The 18,641-nt window shown below is 35.5% G+C and overlaps 2 protein-coding genes across 4 annotated transcripts in view; both read left to right on the forward strand.

The window, feature by feature from the left end:
- Window positions 1–436: 436 nt before the first annotated feature.
- Window positions 437–3,781, forward strand: LOC125280026 (histone lysine acetyltransferase CREBBP-like). Of its 2 annotated transcripts, XM_048210325.1 has the most exons (5): window positions 438–677; window positions 2,545–2,596; window positions 3,085–3,222; window positions 3,309–3,426; window positions 3,506–3,781. In XM_048210325.1, the coding sequence occupies exons 2-5, from the start codon at window positions 2,562–2,564 to the stop codon at window positions 3,614–3,616; spliced, it is 402 nt and encodes a 133-aa protein (XP_048066282.1). In that variant the 5' UTR covers window positions 438–677; window positions 2,545–2,561; the 3' UTR covers window positions 3,617–3,781. The 2 variants fall into 2 exon arrangements, with proteins under 2 accessions (XP_048066291.1, XP_048066282.1); XM_048210334.1 differs by lacking the exon at window positions 2,545–2,596 and having other exon boundaries at window positions 437–677.
- A 525-nt stretch (window positions 3,782–4,306) lies between these two features.
- The window catches only part of LOC125279949, a 40,405-nt gene continuing 26,070 nt past the window's right edge, over window positions 4,307–18,641 (forward strand). For both annotated transcript variants that reach the window (XR_007187478.1, XM_048210182.1), the window contains exons 1-3: window positions 4,307–9,658; window positions 16,039–16,389; window positions 16,507–16,860. Coding sequence is in view for 1 of the 2 variants with exons in the window: in XM_048210182.1 (XP_048066139.1) it covers window positions 9,607–9,658; window positions 16,039–16,389; window positions 16,507–16,860 (757 nt within the window). In the remaining variant the exon portion in view is untranslated. The remainder of the gene's footprint in view (window positions 9,659–16,038; window positions 16,390–16,506; window positions 16,861–18,641) is intronic.

Below are 18,641 nucleotides of genomic sequence, written 5' to 3' on the forward strand. Positions count from 1 at the left end.
CAAGAGAAAAGAAAATATCATTATTTATAAAATATGGGATTATATACAGGAAAAAAAGTACTAACTGACCTTACAATTTTTAAATTTTACATTATTAGGCATTAAAATTATGGTAAGTGTTGTGGTTACTCTGTATTTACAACAAATTTCACATTAAAACTACCAATACTGTGGTAAAAAGCATGGTAAGTGTTGTTTTTACCATGCTTCTACTGAAGGTCTATTGCACACCATCATTGACAGTGTTTAATCGCCTAGTTTAATGTTCTTTAATTTAGAAAGCAATGAAAAGCAAACATTAGAACACCGTATTTACTTACCAACATCCGACACACGTGAACTAATGCCAAATATCGCGATGTTTTTTTTTCTTCAGCGTGATTTCAAACTCGTCGCGTCTGTGTTTGACCATAGACGCTGAAGGGTTTCCTGAAAGCAATGAAGTTTCCGGTTCGTCCACAGAGTATCTCAACTCAACCATCTCAACACGGTCTCACCCCTCATCGTCAAGTATCGACGTTTGGAGATTCGAGGCAAAGGGAGATGGGTGGGTCTGTCTAGAGGTTTATAAAGAGAGAGTTAGTTGACAACTTCATTGACTCGTGGAGCCTCTCGGATGTAGCAGCCGCGCCGTAGAGTTACAGCAGAGCAGACCGTTTGTGGTGCACTTTTAAAAGGTAAGACGTTTAAATTATAAGATTTTGTATTATCAGTGCATCTGAATCAAATTAAATTGTGCATTAAAACATGCTAGCTCGTATTGCTCACTAAATAAATAGTTTCAGGGGATGCTATCAGATAGTAGATTAGATAAAAGATTAAAACCGCTTATTAATTTCAGAAACTATTAATGCAGTTTTATCCATCGTTGTGTAATTAGAGAAAAAGGCTTCTAAATGGGGTTAAATATAACTTTGGGGCTTATGGACGGCACTTCCGGGATCTTTTAGAATTTGATTAAACCACTGATAGTTTCCAACAAGTAACAATCTACGAGGGGCATTATAAGACACACTCAAAATATTTGTACTGTAGCCACATTTTAGTGTCTGCTGTTATGTGTGTATAGCCTATATTTTTGTGCTAGCCATGAACACATTCCGCTCTAATAAACCTGATAAAAATGCAGTTTTTTATTATATAGCCTAAGACATTATACCATGTATTAGGCTACATTATAAATACAGTGTATGAAAACTGACATGTTCATTATTTTTCAAATATTATAAAAAAATGTTAAAGTTAAGATTTGAGTCAGTTGTTTTAGTTGTGATAACGCAATGAAACCTGCCAAATTTTGCGGACATAATTTTTGGTCAGGCTGACATACAAAGAAATTATGAACACATAAACAAGAGAACCAACAAAATATTAATATCTGAATATGTTGATGTCAAGGTATGCTTTTTCCTTTGAGCTTTTCGTTTTTCTACGGCTTTTTATTTTTTATTTTTTTTTGCATAGAAAAATAAAACGTGCAGCTGTTTTTTTTTTTTTTTTTTTTTTTTTTGGTCAAATCATTTTGTCAGATAAATACCTTAATCAAATGTAGTGGTTTGTTCCTCCCTCATATTTAAAATGTTTACAAATATATAAGGGAAATTCTGTATTTTATTTGAAAGTGGACTAATCCTTTAAAGGTGCCCTCGAATTAAAAATTGAATTTATCTCGGCATAGTAGAATAACAAGAGTTCAGTACATGGAAATGACATACAGTGAGTCTCAAACTCCATTGTTTCCTCCTTCTTATATAAATCTCATTTGTTTAAAAGACCTCCGAAAGAACAGGCGAATCTCAACATAACACCGACTGTTACGTAACAGTCGGGATCATTAATATGTACGCCCCCAATATTTGCATATGCCTGCATATAGCATGTTGCTAATGTACTGTTAAATGTGCTTAAAGTTACCATCGTTTCTTATTGTATTCACGGAGACAAGAGCCGTCGCCATTTTCATTTTTAAACACTTGCAGTCTGTATAATGCATAAACACAACTTCATTCTTTATAAATCTCTCCAACAGTGTAGCATTAGCCGTTAGCCACGGAACACTATCAAACTCATTCAGAATCAAATGTAAACAATATAACAGTATACAATACTCACATAATCCGCCGCATTCATGCCGCATGCATGACGAACACTTTGTAAAGATCCATTTTGAGGGTTATATTAGCTGTGTGAACTTTGTTTAGGCACTGTTCAAGGCAAGCGCGAGCTCTTGGGGCGTGGAGCACGAGATTTAAAGGGGCCGCACAGCATAAATCTGCACGTTTATAATGATGCTCCAAAATAGGCAGTTAAAAAAATTAATTACAAAAAATCTATGGGGTATTTTGAGCTGAAACTTCACAGACACATTCAGGGGACACCTTAGACTTATATTACATCTTTTGAAAAAAAGTTCTAGGGCACCTTTAAGTGCATTGCAGTCTATAAACTGTGGATTTAATTGAAGTGGTGTCTGTCAGTACAGAGTGCTTGTTTCTTTTCTCCTTACATCATGGTGACCCCTGTCATTTCCCACAACTTCTTCAGGCACTAGCCAGATAAACATGGGCAATAATGGTGCGGTTGATCAGATGAACAAGTGAGTGTTTTCATCTTTAACCTCTCAAACCTCTCTGTATCTGTAACAACATTAATTCTCGACATGATGGGGCAATTTCACCTGCAACTATAAATTTTCTAAAACTACAAATTATGAATATAACAAGAACTATGATATAACATTATCACTCACTACCCCTAAACCATGTATTCAGACTATAGCTCAATTCATAAGGATTATAATGTATAAATTAAGATAAATGCACATATTTTAAAGAAATATTTGAGAAATATTTTAGGTACAAAATCAACCCCTATTTTTTTACAGCTGTCTTTACTTTTTATGAATAGTCAGATATTTATCAAATTAAAACATTTTTATATTCCACCTGCAAGTTAAACCAATTCATAATTGCATGTAATTGTGCTCATATTGTCTTCTTAGCAGCCACAAATCATCTCATATTATGGAGAATTAGATGGATGTTCTTTTAAGAAGTTGTGACTTGAATACTTCTGTTCTTACAGTCAGATGAAGTCAGATGGGTTGAACATGGGCGGCACAGGGAACTTTCCTGCATCTGTACCACTGTCAATGCCTGGCATGAGGAAGCCCTGGCATGAGCACGTCACTCAGGACCTGAGGAACCACCTGGTGCACAAGCTGTGAGTCCAAGAGGAGCCGTCTCTCATCATGACGGGTGTCTCTGGTTGTTTTGGAGCCCTTTGTAAACTCTTGAATGCTCTTGCAGGGTTCGAGCAATATTCCCGACCCCAGACCCTGCAGCACTGGACGAAAGACGCATGGAGAACTTGGTCGCTTACGCGCGAAAGGTGGAAGGGGACATGTTTGAGGCTGCCAACAGCAGGGTAAAGCACCTGAACTCTCATGCTACATTTGAACCTTCCTTTAGTACAGTCTTTGTATCTTTGAACATCTTTTGTCCAGGATGAGTATTACCACTTTCTGGCTGAGAAGATCCATAAGATCCAGACGGAGCTGGAGGAGAAGAGAAGGTCCAGACTGTCAAAGCCTCCCATGAGCACTCAGGATCCGTAACAGCCTGACCTTCACCAGATACAGGACCTGCACAAGCCATCTGACCCCACAGTTAGTTTTGGTCCAGTTTGATCATGTGACCATGCAGAATGTGGAAGGATCTGATTTGAGTTTAATAACAGCCATGTGAAGTTTCAAGAGATTAAACATCAGTGTTTCTATTGATTTATGTTGTTTCCATGTTTATTTCATAGTTTTTGTCATGCATACATATTTACTCTATTCTTTATAATACTTTCCCTTTCTGATTGTTCTTTGCTATTCATATGTTGTTGTATAATGTGATATTGTGTACTCTATCATTTTTGTCAAGTTAAAGGAATAAGCAAATAACATCACAACATTTATTTCCATAAGAGGTGCATCAGTTTTTGGTCAAGCTTTATAATGGCAGTGATCGGGATCAGTGTGTATAAAGCTGAAAAAAAAAAAAATCCATATTTAAACAAGTTATGAAGTCAGATATCAAGCTTCCACCAGACCAAATTCTGTACACAAGTTAAGAAGAAAGTGTAAACCGGCGTCAGTTAAGCTTTTTCCGTAAGTGAATGGGGAAGGTGTAGGACGTAGCGTAAGCTTTGTGAACTGCAAGAGTTTTACACTTTCTTTGCACATTGAATACTGTAATAATGATCCAATCATAGACTCTTGAGCATTTGCCTATTTAAATCCAGACAGCTTTTTTTTTGTAGTGCAGTGTATATATTTATATTAACAAAAATATATATTAGAAATATTATTAGTGCTGTAATTGTGTATAATTTATTATTTTCAATTTCTACAGTCCAAAACAAAGTTGTTGTTTTTTAATGAATGTTGTTTATGAAGTGTTTTGCTGTCAAATATGAGGTTCCCTTTGTGACAACTTGCCCCACTAAAGGTCAATATTGTGTTAAATGAACTGTATCTTTTTGTCCCCTGAGAAATAATAGTTCATTGTTGCTTTTTTGTAGCCAATACTTACAGACATGTACAGAAATGAGCTTTTAAGAATAAACTCACCCTTAGAAATATCTACTGGAGTAAAGGATGTGACGACTAGCCCCGGTTTATACAGTATACAAGTTGTGTTGTATTAATACAGCTTATTTTCATATTGTATTTGGCTTTGATGTTTAAAACAAACAATGTGATGGAATTATTATACTTTCTTTAGATGTGTCCAATGGGAGACAAGCAGCAGAAAAAAATAATAACTGATGAGCTGCAAAGAGATTTAACTCATGAAGCATTAGAAATATGAGGAAATATATATAAAACAACACAATGAGAGCTGCATCTGTTTAAATGCCTGACTGTCATTCAGCTGAAACGGCCCATTCCACTGCAACTGAATGCAGTTTCTTTTCAGAGACAGTTTTTGTAGTAGATTAATTATTGCATCATTATAACCCACATGAGCTGAACAAAGGAGCAACACTCACTCTTCAGACTCTTCTATTAATTAAAACAACAAAGTTTGCTTTGTTCAGCTCATTTGATTTTGGTTGCACCTCCTCTTCTGTTGGTTGAGCACCTCTTTTTAACATTTGTTACATATCATTAAAATCCACCAAATACAATTTAATTTTAGGGAGAAACTTTTCTTTATTTTTTAAGAATCGTATACAGATTACTCAGACTGCAGATGCTTTTCATTCATCGTTTTTTCATAGTGATGTTTTTCTTTTTAATCAGAACTGGTTTATCTGGATTAGATGAAGTTACACAGAACTCTGAGTCAGAGAAAATAAAACAGGTTTAAATGTCTTCATGCTTCAGATCACTTACAGATCTTCACTTCGACAATCCAGAGAGATGATCATAATTTCAGCTGAATATGGACCTGCTTGTGTTTATTTTCTGGCTGTTATTCCAGTTATATCTGACAGCATGTATATTGTTTTTAATATATTTGAAACTAGGCACATAATTAATTATAAACTTGTTTAAATAAAAAACATAGGATCTACTCTCCAGTGTTGATGTTGAATTATTTAGGGGTCCATTCTTCGTGCCTCACTTAATACATCTGAGATGTTTTGACAGATGCCAGATTTTCTAATCATGATAACTGATCTCTGACTAATCTGGTTCTTTAAACAAATTTGTGGATTTGATTAAAATATCTGAATTAAGTTATCTGAGATGTGTTCTCGAAACATGATCAGCAATGCAGCGATTGGCTGGCGTCAAGACAGCAACATAATGACATCGTATAATTAAAAAAGGAAACAGCCAAGTATGCATAATGATATAAAAGATCTGACATGAAATGTGTACATGCTCTAGTATTTGTACTTTACACTTTTTTTCAGTGTCAAGAGTAGCCTGCTCAACCTCTTGCTGAAGCTCAAATGTGCTGTGAAACACGAGAATGAACCTCATTGGTTACGCAGCACCTTTGAGCTTCTGGAAGAGGTTTGTACTTGTGTGTTATTCAGGTTCGGTTGACCTTCGGCTTATGGTCGCTGATCAATGTTTATTCAATTTGTTCATACAGGAACATCAGGATGAAGAAACAAGTATGGTGCTCTCTTCACACTCCTCAGATTTAATCAGCACATCTTCCTCTGCTGCAGTAGAGAAGGTAGAGCCGTGGCTGAAGTGGTGACCGTTTTCATGCTGTTTTTCTCCTCTTGCAGATGGTGAAAGTGGAACAATGTGGAGGAGTATGGAAGAGCAGGGAGGAAAGATGTAATTTTAAAAGATGTTTTAGAAATAGAGATATTTTTGCTGTGGTCAATAACTCTCAAGTGTGGTCTATCAATACCAGGTGGTGTTTTGTACAAATGTAGAACGGCTTCAGTATAATTTCACTTTGAACACAAGTTGCATATTGCTACTTCTGACCCTGTCAGTTGGGACTAAAGTAACACAACAATAGGTACAAGCTAGATTTTTTTTGTGTGTCAGTCTTTTGTTTTTATTAAAAATAGGCTACCCGACTACGACCTTGTTAATATGCAACTAAATATATTTGGTCCTCTATCTTTGCAAAAAATTATTAAATTACATTTTCATTTTAAATTGAAAACATTTCAGTTTCATCAAATGTTTCAAAGTAAACCGACAGTACAAACTTTTTATTGGCAACGTCGATCCATTTTATAAAACTTTAAAACATTTTCAACAGAAATTACAATCTGAAAATTAATAAAATAATTATCATATAAATTCTCAACATGTTACCGTAGTCATGTTTCCAATCCAGCTGTTTTTATGCATATATACAAATGAGCATAAAAACATCTGGATGGAAACACTGCAGATTCATAGGTGGATGTGGAAAAGCTAAGATATTGCTAAAAACTAAATGATGTTTTATTAACAAAATTCGGGAGGAGCAGGTTCAGATAATTAACCTAATTAGCACAGGTGGAGAGCATTCAGTTAATCAATTCAACCAATGACTAGAGGTATAAATACAGCAGATTTACCTCTGTACATTTGAGAGTTTACCAGCATCCCTCCTCCACCCATCTCCTCACTTCTAGTTCTATCTATTTTTACCACACTGGGGGGAGTTCGGGACAATACTCTGAGCTCTGAGCCCTCTCCTCGGACAGCACACCAAATACACATAACTTTTATTATATTGAATTATATGTACATGTGAACTCTTGAAATGTGACTATGGTAAATGTAAACAGATTGAGTGAATAAATGGAGACATACAGAAATCAGCAACAGATTTGTCCAGAAACACCCTCTTTAATAAACACCTGGCTGAATCAGACCTCTGTCGGTCTTTCTGACCCTCACTCTTGGCATATTCTGCTGCTATAATATGACATAAACATGTTTTAATAAATGCTGCAACACAGAGAAAGTCACCACATTAGCAGCGGGACAAAAGAAACAAGTGTTACTTTCGTCCCGACAGGAATTCCTGACATTTAAATCCGAGTGACTTTTTTACTAAACTCTGACAAGGCAAACTTCAGGATGTTACAGCACTAAATAACCTGTAGATTGATCATTACTGGACACATGAAACAAGAAACACAACTTGTAATTAGAAAAAAAAAAAAACGTACAGCTTCAGTAATTTTCTTCCCGTACTCGAAAACTGCTCTCCAGACATAACCGTGGGAAGCAATGACGAAATCACCTGATATTTGGCAGCTCCATCAAGGGTTGCGTGCTGAACGTGCTGTCATAACTTGAAATGAAAATGTAGTCAGAGCTTTGAGAAAATACACAGAACAAACCAATCAACGAAATGAACAACAGGTGTAACTGATAATCAAACAATGAGAAACCATAGAAAATAATACAAACCCAGAAAACAGAAATTCAAAACAAACAAGGACTCACATATTCCCTACAGAAGCTTCTTGTCATGAGATATGAAGGGTGTGTTCACAGGTTTGGTTCGATTAACATGGACCAAAGACATCTAAATGGACCAAAACCAGGTTGTGATGTCACAAGATGCAGTCCTAAAAACCCTAACCCTTCCTGTCATAGTCACAATGTTTTCCATTACAGTTTGGTACAGCAGATCTGTGTTTGTGTGACAGAGGAATTCCTGCTGCTGTTTGACTCCTTTACATGTTTTATAAGCTCTGAATGAGTTCTCAGCTGGTACAAAAGAAAACATCATATGTACGCACATGTCATGTTTAGTCCAGCACACAGAATTGTTTTGGATGTTCATTAAGTTCTGTCACAAAATGACTGAACTGATTCTGTGAGCAGATGATTTACAGATCAGAACAGAGAGTGATCACATGACCTGGAGTCACACAGAAGCAGCCATATTCAGTTAAAGCACTTTTATGTCACAGGGGTTATGCGCCAATTATATTATTTTTTTACTTAAATTACAGCTGCCTCAATTTGTGTCTAATGTCATGATATTTTTTTAAACAGAGGATGGATTTCCACCACAGAATGCCATTAAATACATGATTTAGTTAATAATTTTCTCTCTGTGATCACATCTGCAAATCATATTGAATTAATGCCTGAATTAATTAATGTTATTAAACCACAAAATAAATATGTTCATTAATGTTTCCTCAATGAAAATGATTTATTAAAAAAATGGCAAAATAAGTACAAACAGGGACTAGACTGAATATGTTCCACCATAACAGTCGAACAGATATAAATATGATCGTTTTCACTCTAATATTATTATTTTCATTCAGTGAAGAATCTGAGGATGGTCGTCTTCACCTCTGAAAGGCTCTTTATCCTAATGGCTGTAGAAATATTCTCTTTCTGTGAATATAAACTGTATTTGTCACTTCCTGTTTTCAGTTTTCATACTTTCATCATGTTAATGTGCTGTTATTCCTCTCATGATAGAAAGCTTTATTTCTGATAATTATATAAATCCAGACAATTATATGAAGAAACATTTCTGTAGCTTCTATAAAAACTCTGTTATTTTGAATGATAATCATCATCTATCTAATCATGTGTATTGAAATTATAAACTAATAGCAGAGAGGAAACTTACACACCTGCAAACTCACAAAACCTCACAAGACTCATGCTCATACAAAGAGTTCTGATTTTTATATTTATACTGTTTATGATTATTTTAGATTTCCAAAACAATGTTTTGATATGTTTGTATCTTATACTTTTTGTGTTTTAATTGTCTCTTTACATTTGTCTGAAAATCCTATAATAGGTTGTTAAATCTCAGTGTGACAAGTTACCCCAATTAAACCTGAACCTCACAGTCTTCAGTCTTACTAAAAACGTCCAGGCTGTTGGGGCAAGTTTCAGCTAAACTCTGCAGGACGTTGACCCTCCAGGAACTCAGGTTACTCCCACATTACTCTCATTACAGATGCTTTTCATTTTTTCATAGTGATGTTTTTCCATTTAATCAGAACTGGTTTATCTGGATTAGCTGCTGTTCAACTGAACTCTTTCTCAGTCAAAAGGAAGAAAATAAAACAGGTTTAAACATATTGTCCTCATGCATCAGATCACTCACAGACTTTCACTCTGACGATCCAGAGAAATGGTTATAATTTTAACTGATCATGGACCTGCTTATGTTCATATTTGTGGCTGCAGCAGCAGTTAAATCTGACGGTATGTACTTTGATTTTCTCTCTTAAGCTGATTCTGAAGACAATGCAAATCATTAATTATGTCCCATTTAAATATGCAAACTTAAACCAACAGTGTTCAAGGTTTGGGCATACTTGGCTGAATTTGTTTTTTGCCTGTGTATGAATTTAACAAAACTTCTAATTAATTTTATTTGTTATTTTTAAATGTATGATTTGAAGCAGAGAGTGAAGGAAAATATCATGTTTTAGCAGTCCAGCTTTAATCAGTTTTGTTGGTTGATTTAGTTGAACGATGATTTCTATCCACAGTTGTTTTTATAATATGTTTCTCTTATTTAATGTACTCATTTCTGATAATTCGTTTTTCTTCCCTGCATTTCTCATACATAGGTGATTGTTTTATAGTGTTTATTGATGTAGCTTTCAGCAAACATGAGCAGTGATCAACTGTGAGCTCTTGTGACTCAAAACTGTCCATAATGAAAGTCATAGTTCTTGTGAAAATAATTCTCTAAAACACACACATGTGGCTTCATCTGACTTGTTCATGTGGTCACTTTTGTGGTCAATTGACCCTGTTTGTTGTGGTCAATTTTAATTTTAAAAATTTTAAAAGTCAATTTTAGTTGTATAGCACTTTTCACAATGATGCTAACGTTTATGAAATCTTAATTCCTAATTGTCCACATTTAGCATTTTGGAGCTGCAGGCAAATAGATTACGTTTGGTGACAATATAAGCAATCAAGCAGTTTTGATAAACAGTAAATTAATAGCTGTGGTGTCTTTTGTTTTTCTCAGGTTACATTTCCTGGTGACCTTATTTGACCAGCCATACATTTTTTTTCTTAAACAAAGAAAGTGAAAGCGTCTTGTTTGACACCATGAACGCAGTTTGTTTGTCTGAAATGTTTTTATTTTTAACAGCATTTGGACAAGGACTTGTTTTTGTTTTTTTTAGATTTTTGAAGATGAATTGACATAAATGCGTGTTAGTAGCACACACAGTATTAAGAATCAAGGGTTCCCAAACTTATGAATGGGGTTATTTTTAATAAATTCAGCTATTTTTTTTTTTTTTTTTTGTCTTGTGGACTATATGTAAACATCTTTTATGTAAAATATCTTACCCAGGACAGTACTAAATAAAAAATAACATGCATTTTGTATTATCTCCCTTATTTTGTTAAAATTATTCACATTTTCACAGATTCTCCAAGTGGTTCACATATTTTTTCTTGCAACTGTATATCAATTTAAACTACAAGAAATGCAACCCTGTTCCCTGATGGAGTCATTGTGTTGAAATACAGACACTAGGGGTCACTCTTTAGAGCCTCAATCACCTCTTACATTCAGAAAAGGTCAATGAAACTGGTGAGTGAAATGTGCATATCTGGCCACTGTAACAAATGCACTTCACTTCTTCACAACCTTTCAGCATGAGGTAGCCTGACCTTGAGTCTCTCTTAGTTTTAGGAAACTCACCTTTACAATGGAAGAAGGTTCAGCTGTAAAGAGTAGGGCTGTGAATCTTTGGGTAGACAGCAAATCAATTCATTTCAAGATTCATAGGTTTTGGATTCAAAAATTTTGCAAATTCAGAATGATTCAATTAAATTCAGAATGATTCAAGACAATTCACATTAAAATTTGATGCAATTTGATTAATGATTCGATTCTGCATTTTCTTTATGCATTCATAAGATTATTTGTGACTTAGGGTGTGAATTACACAGCAGCATTCAGGGGGTCAGAGAGTGTCCTTTTTGTCTATTGTTATTTTTAATTCATGTTAGTTCTTAATGATGCAATACATAACTTTATTTTAATAGCCTAGAAAATATAGAAATTTACACAAGCAAAAATTAAAAATATATATATTTTTTTCATGTTAACTATTGTGTAGGTCAGGATAGTGTTAATGGCTACACAGACACAAAGTGTTTCAGCCAGGTACATCCCAGCAACAGAATTTTGATATAAGAATGTTCTGCAAATATTCAGTGTTGAACTTAAAAAATTTACAGTTTTCTTGATGTTAGAGGAATGTTTTTTTTATAATGTTCCTCAATATTTCTGTCAACTTAATTTTGATTTAATATTTAACATTCTAGAAACGTTGATTTGTAACATTCCAAGAACATAAAAATGTCCAGTTTTCTTAATGTTGCTAGAATGTTATTTAAAGGTTAGTATGATGTTCCTGAAACATTCTTTCAATCATTCAAACACGTGCTGAACAAGCACTGTAAGAAAGAGAAATAACACAAGCTACAACTTTCTTCAGCCACAGCCTTACATGAACTAAAGATAAAAGACATTAAATCTCGCAAATTCTGATAAAACAACTACAAACAGCATTACCAGCTTCACTTATTACTAACCAGACTTTATTTCTGTCAGACGTCTACAGCAGTTAAATTAACAGAGGTTTAGATGTTGATGTTTGGTTGAAAATGTTTAGTTTTTAGTGTTTCCTTTAGTTGGGCTCTTGACCCTTGACCTTTGTTAAAGTGCTTCTTTTACAGCAATTGCAGGTGTTTTCAGAAACATTTCTGCATTGATAAAGCAAATCAACATGTGTTTTAATAACAGACAAATGACAGCATTAAAGTGGTTTAAACAACTACTTTTTTCTGTATTGCTGACGTGAAGAATTTAAATGTTATTTAGAAGTATAAAACTCAACCGATGTGAAAATAAATATTTTTTACCACCAATGTTGTGTTTCAGATGCTGAATATTGATGTCTGTGAGTGTATAAATAACACTGTCATTGTAAACCTTTTGTTTAAACATGTTTTGTGTCATTTATACACTCACAGACATCAACATTCAGCATATGAACAATGGTGACATGTTTCATGCCAACATACAAAACACATTCATGGCAAATTATGCTGCTGAATTATTTGTTTTTATTGTTGAAGTTTGCATGATGGTGTGTCGTATTTAACTTTCAAATAGTTTTGGACAATCTTACACAAATCACTCCAGAGTTACAAATTATTTTTATCACATCATTTGAGTTTAATACTTCCCTTTAAATAACATTTCTATTCCAGAAGTAAGCAAAACTACAGGAAAAATAGTTATTTAAACCACTTTAATGCAGTCATGTGTCTATTATTAAAACAGACATGTTGATCTGCTTTATCAATGCAGAAATGCTTCATGAAAATGCCTGAAATTGCTGAAAACTCAAAGGTCAAGGGTCAAGAGCCCAACTAAAGCAAACACTGATCCCAATGACGGTGACCTCAAACAAAACATTTTCAACCAGACATCAACATCTAAACCTCTGTTAATTCTCAATAAGAACTGTTGTAGATGTGTGACATAAAGTCAGTCTGGTTAGTAATAAGTGAAGCTGGTAATGCTGTTTGTGGAGTTGTTTAATCAGATCTTCAGATATTTAATGTCTTATCTTCAGTTCATGTAAGGCTGTGGCTGAAGAAAGTTGTAGCTTGTGTTATTTCTCTTTATTTCAGTGCTTATTCACAGCAGGTGTTTGAGTGATTGAAAGAATGTTTCAGGAACATCATACTAACCTTTAAATAACATCCTATTAACATTAAGACAACTGGACATTTTTATGTTCTTGGAATGTTACAAATCAATGTTTCATGAATGCTGAATTATTAATCAAAATGAATGGGGCATGATCATACCCTATCATACCCTGTCAAGAAAACTGGATATTTTTTACATTCCCAGAACCAACACTGAATATTTGGAGAACGTTCTTATAACAAAATTCTGTTAGCTGGGATGGCAGCTTTATCAATGGCTTTAGTGGTTTGACTCAGAGTATTGCTGTCTCGATCGAGAGAGAGAGAGAGAGAGAGAGATCTGTCTGCTCATGTGAATAGCAGTGTCCGTCTTGAGGAGAGATCAAATGTGTGCTGCTCAAATAATGTGTCAATGAGAGCTACGGATGGAGTGCGAGCGCAATCCATTGAAAGGTGGATAAGAGTGCAGCGTGTATCTGTGAAGGAGAGCTGTGAGGGCGCAAATGAGGGCTCACAACGTCTCCATTAATTCGTGCATGTAGTAATTTAATGTTTATATAGTTTAAAGGTGCCCTTGATTCAAAAATTGAATTGACCTCAGCATAGTTAAATAACAAGAGTTCAGTACATGGAAAAGACATACAGTGAGTTTCAAACTCCATTGTTTCCTCCTTCTTATATAAATCTAATTTGTTTAAAAGACCTCTGAAGAACAGGCGAATCTCAACATAACACCGACTGTTACGTAACAGTCAGGCTCATTAATATGTACGCCCCCAATATTTGCATATGCCAGCCCATGTTCCCAACATTATGAAAGGGATTACACATCTGGATCTGCACAGATGAAACATCAGACTAGGTAAGCAAGCAAGGACAACAGCAAAAAATGGCAGATGGAGCAATAATAACTGACAAGATCCATGATATCATGATATTTTTAGTGATATTTGTAAATTGTCTTTCTAAATGTTTCATTAGCATTTTGTTGCTAATGTACTGTTAAATGTGGTTAAAGTTACCATTGTTTATTACTGTATTCGCGGAGACAAGAGCCATCGCTATTTTCATTTTTAAACACTTGCAGTCTGTATAATGCATAAACACAACTTCATTCTTTATAAATCTCTCCAACAGTGTGTAATGTTAGCTTTAGCCATGGACCACAGCCTCAAACTCATTCATAACCAAATGTAAACCTCAAAATAAACACTGTACTTACGCGATTAGACATGCTGCATGACGAACACATTGTAAAGATCCATTTTGAGGGTTATATTAGCTGTTTGAACTTTTTTTATGTTGTTTAAGGCAAGCGCGAGCTCTTGGGGCGTGGAGCACCAGATTTAAAGGGGCCGCGTACCCTGAATCATCTCATTTATAATGATGCCCCAAAATAGGCAGATAAAAAAATTAATTAAAAAAAATCTATGGGGTATTTTGAGCCTAAACTTCACAGACACATTCAGGGGACACCTTAGACTTATATTACATTTTTTAAAAAAAAGTTCTATGGCACCTTTAAATCACTGAATCGCTATCAAATCACGATTCATTTGATTCTTAGCATTTAAAATCGATTATTGACCGAAATCAATGATTCACGATTCAAAAACACGTTTCAAGATCGATGCATAGACAGGATTTGTAATCGATGCATTGAGAAAACAAGTGAATCGTTACACCCCTAGTAAGCAGCCTTTCCTGTTAAAGGTCCCGTTTTTCGTGTTTTTTTGAAGCTTTGATTGTGTTTATAGTGTGCAATATAACATGTGTTCATGTTTCGCGTGTAAAAAAACACAGTATTTTTCACATAATTTACTTATCTGTATACCGCTGTTTCCACTGTCATAAAAACGGGCTGATGACTTCCTTGTTCTATGAAGTCCCGCCTTCAGAAATACGTAACGAGTTCTGATTGTGCCAGCGGTTCCTGTGTTGTGATTCGACAGCAGCTTAGCGCTCCTTGCCCGGAAAAGTCACGCCTCTTACCATAACGTGGAGATGCACGCGCTCAGTGTTATTGTAAACATGTCTTTAATTTTACCCTATCAATTTGAGCCGGAATCAGACCCGGTGATTGGACTGCGGGATGAAAATAACAGCGTTTCGACGACATGGCGACAAACACACTCTACAAACGCAACTCTTGTGTATTCCTGTGGGCGGAGGTTAGTCAAAAAACTGTTTTAGTGACGTCATTAAAGAAGGAAGTAGAGGGATGTAGTCCAAACTGGCCGTTCGATGTAGGGGACTTCTGTTAAATAAAATATCTCGCTTGGCATTGAACTTTGAGCTTTAAAATTTTACAGATTTTATTTATACTCTAACAACAACATTACACACTAACTAAAGTTTGAAACATTGGATCACGAAGAACGGGACCTTTAATTTAGTTTAATCACAGCTGTAGCTTACCTGGTTGTTAATGCTGGGAAGCTTTCAGTTTCTCACAGAGAAAGAAACACTACGTAGGCCACATCCTACCCAAAGGGGAGGTTAGTATGTGGAAAATACATCCTATGAACTTACCAATGGGAAGTATTATATACTTTAGGGAACAGTCTCTGTGGAGTCTCTGTGCTCCACCTACTCAGGGGAGAAACTGCCAACCACAGTGACTGGTGACGGAGCACAGGGTTTACATCAGGAAACTGAACAGGGGAAAAATACACACATGGGACCTCTTTTACACCCGGATGTCCAGGGAGTGGCCAGACGTGAATTTCACTCGCCAATTTCATTGACCTTTTCTGAATAGGTCAGAGGTGATTTGGACTAGCAAGAGCGACACCTAGTGTCTGTATTCTGTCACAACGCCAAAGCGGCAGACAGAAAGTGAACTACAAAGCAAGCTTTGTTTAATATCTCTCGGTTTGTTTCAGGGCTGACTGTGCGCGGTCCCTCTGGTCCTCTGGTTGATCATCTGGGATCTTCAGTGGTTTTGCCCTGTTATGTTGATGAACCTTTACTAACAGTGGGTCTGGAGGTGGAATGGAGAAGAACAGACTCAGAGACTCTGGTTCATCTGTATCAAGATGGAGAGAGTCGACCAGATGCCCAGCAGGAGGAGTATCATGATAGAGCTCATTTCTTTACTGATCAGATTCAACATGGAAACTTCTCCCTCCGTCTGGACAAGCTGAGAGCTGAAGATGAGGGAAAATACACATGTAAAGTTTACAGTCAGCAGGAATCTGGAGAGACTGAGGTTCAAATAAAAGTTGATGATGTTGGTGAGTGTGGATTACATTAGTCCCTTCTTCCATTTTTAAATACGATTTTACAGAAACTAATTACTGAATTAAGTTTTACATCTCATGTTGTGATATTAACCCTGTTTGTTCTTTCAGAGCGTTTGCTAGTATCAGGATCGAGTCACTCCATATCTGCATCTGTGGGTGAAGACGTCACTCTGAGCTGCTCTGTAGACTCTCACATCAAACCTGAAGATACTGAAGTTTCATGGAAGAAAACAGATGAAGATGAAGATATTCTGGTTCTGCTCTACCAAGACCATGAGCCTTTACCAGGTTCATCAGATGAACAATACAGAGACAGAGTTGAGTTCTTCACTGATGAAATCCCCAAAGGAAACTTCTCTCTCAGACTGAAGAGTGTCAGAGCTGAGGATAAAGGAGTTTACATGTGTCAAGTGTTTGCTGGAGGACTTTCAGCCAATGCAACTGTAGTTCTGGAGAGACTGGGTGAGTCAATGAATTAATACACAATCATTGAGGCCTAAACTAACACAAGTTACATTTATAACTGATGTCTGAATGATTATTCCTGGATGTGATAGTAAATGCTATTCAAATAAGGAATTGTTGTGCTATAGAAGTATAGAGTGTGTGAGTGTGTGTGTGGTGTACCCTTATGGAAAGCAAATATATTTCCATATATTTATGATTGATAATATATTAACACACACACATATATATGATTAAATCTATTTAAGATCAATATCTATCTTAAAATTTTATCTTAACATGTTTATAAAGCCACCAAGTTTTTCATAAATTCTTTCATAAATTTATAATACATTTTAGAATGAAAAATAGTTTTCTCATGATCATGACATTATACAAGTTGTTTGCTCATTATAAAACTTAACTTCAGTTTTTTTCCCTTTTTTTCTTTGTTTGATTCTGAAACACAATGCACCGGGAGTCTACTGTTGCTATTGTAATGAACGCAACCTTCATGAGTATATATATATATATATATGTTGTGGATATTTCAGCAAAAAGTTTCCTTTGCTTAATATTAAAGTCTACAATAAATATAGGCCATTTTTCCAAGGACAACTAAACATATTTATTATAACTAACATGTTTATATAGTCTAAAGCAACAGAGCATTCAATACCACAAGCACAGTTTCTTCAGAGGGATGCAGTTAGCTTAACTATTCTAAAATATTTTAGAGCTGCCTGGATTCAACCTACTTTATTTTCCTCATTCATTTGAAATAAAATTATATTACATAATTTGTCTGTGATTCGTCATGTAGGATAGGCTGATATCATGTGCGTTACACTGGCTTCTGCCTTCTAGCCATGCTCTTCCATTAAAAAGAGGTGCAATACCTCCAGATTTCCTAAAAAACAAAACTTTAATCCAGTTGATACAGGTATCATGATTGTTTATGTGTGTATGGTTTCCTAATAAGAAATGTAGAAAATACAATATGTTAACTTACAACACGGTATAACACTGAATTAAATGATACACATCTTTACATATACAGTTGAGGCCAAAATTATTAGCCCCCCAGGAATTTTGGAACATTTTCCTAAAGATCTTTCCAATGTTTGCAGCATTGATAAAACTTGATATAATCAAACATTCACCAGTGCTATTGAGTAGCTTTTGGTACATTTTGGAATATAAAATACATTTTTAGGCTTGCTTTATATCAAATATAGTGAAAATGGGGTGGTCAGAAATATTAGCCCCCAACAACACCTGAGCATTCAATCAGCATAAAAGGACTGCAAGGAAGAGGGCACTTCAACAGATTATTGGGAGAGACTACTTTTACTCACCATGCCAAAGACAAAGGAAATCAGTCTTCAGCTCAGAAAGAAGATAGTGGAGGTTCATGATAAGGGGGAAGGCTATACTGCCATTTCCAAGCATTTCAAAGTGTCTAGAACCGCTGTACGTTGCATCATTGCCAAGTACAAGGAGACAAATTCTGTAAGAAACAAACCTCTGCGTGGTCGTAAGCGCAAGATTTTAAGAACTCTGGAGAGCCCGTGAACATTTGAAAGTTAAAGACGAGTTGTCGCTGGATCTTCCAACAAGACAATGACCCAAAGCATACATCGAAATTGGTCCAACACTTCCTGAAGGATACCAAAACCACGGTCCTGGAGTGGCCCGCACAGAGCCCAGACCTCAATCCTATTGAGAATCTGTGGCGAGTGCTCAAAATGAATGTTCATGTTCGGAAACCACGTAATTTGGACCAGCTGGAGCAATTT

The sequence above is a fragment of the Megalobrama amblycephala genome, linkage group LG1, assembly GCF_018812025.1.
Source record: "Megalobrama amblycephala isolate DHTTF-2021 linkage group LG1, ASM1881202v1, whole genome shotgun sequence".
NCBI lineage: Eukaryota > Metazoa > Chordata > Actinopteri > Cypriniformes > Xenocyprididae > Megalobrama > Megalobrama amblycephala.

Excerpts from the sequence above, each read along its gene's own strand:
- LOC125280026 (XM_048210325.1), top strand. The coding sequence starts at position 2,562 with ATGGGCAATAATGGTGCGGTTGATCAGATGAACAA. Across the intron at positions 3,223-3,308 it reads AACCACCTGGTGCACAAGCT|GGTTCGAGCAATATTCCCGA; the intron begins GTGAGTCCAAGA and ends ATGCTCTTGCAG. Across the intron at positions 3,427-3,505 it reads TTGAGGCTGCCAACAGCAGG|GATGAGTATTACCACTTTCT; the intron begins GTAAAGCACCTG and ends TCTTTTGTCCAG.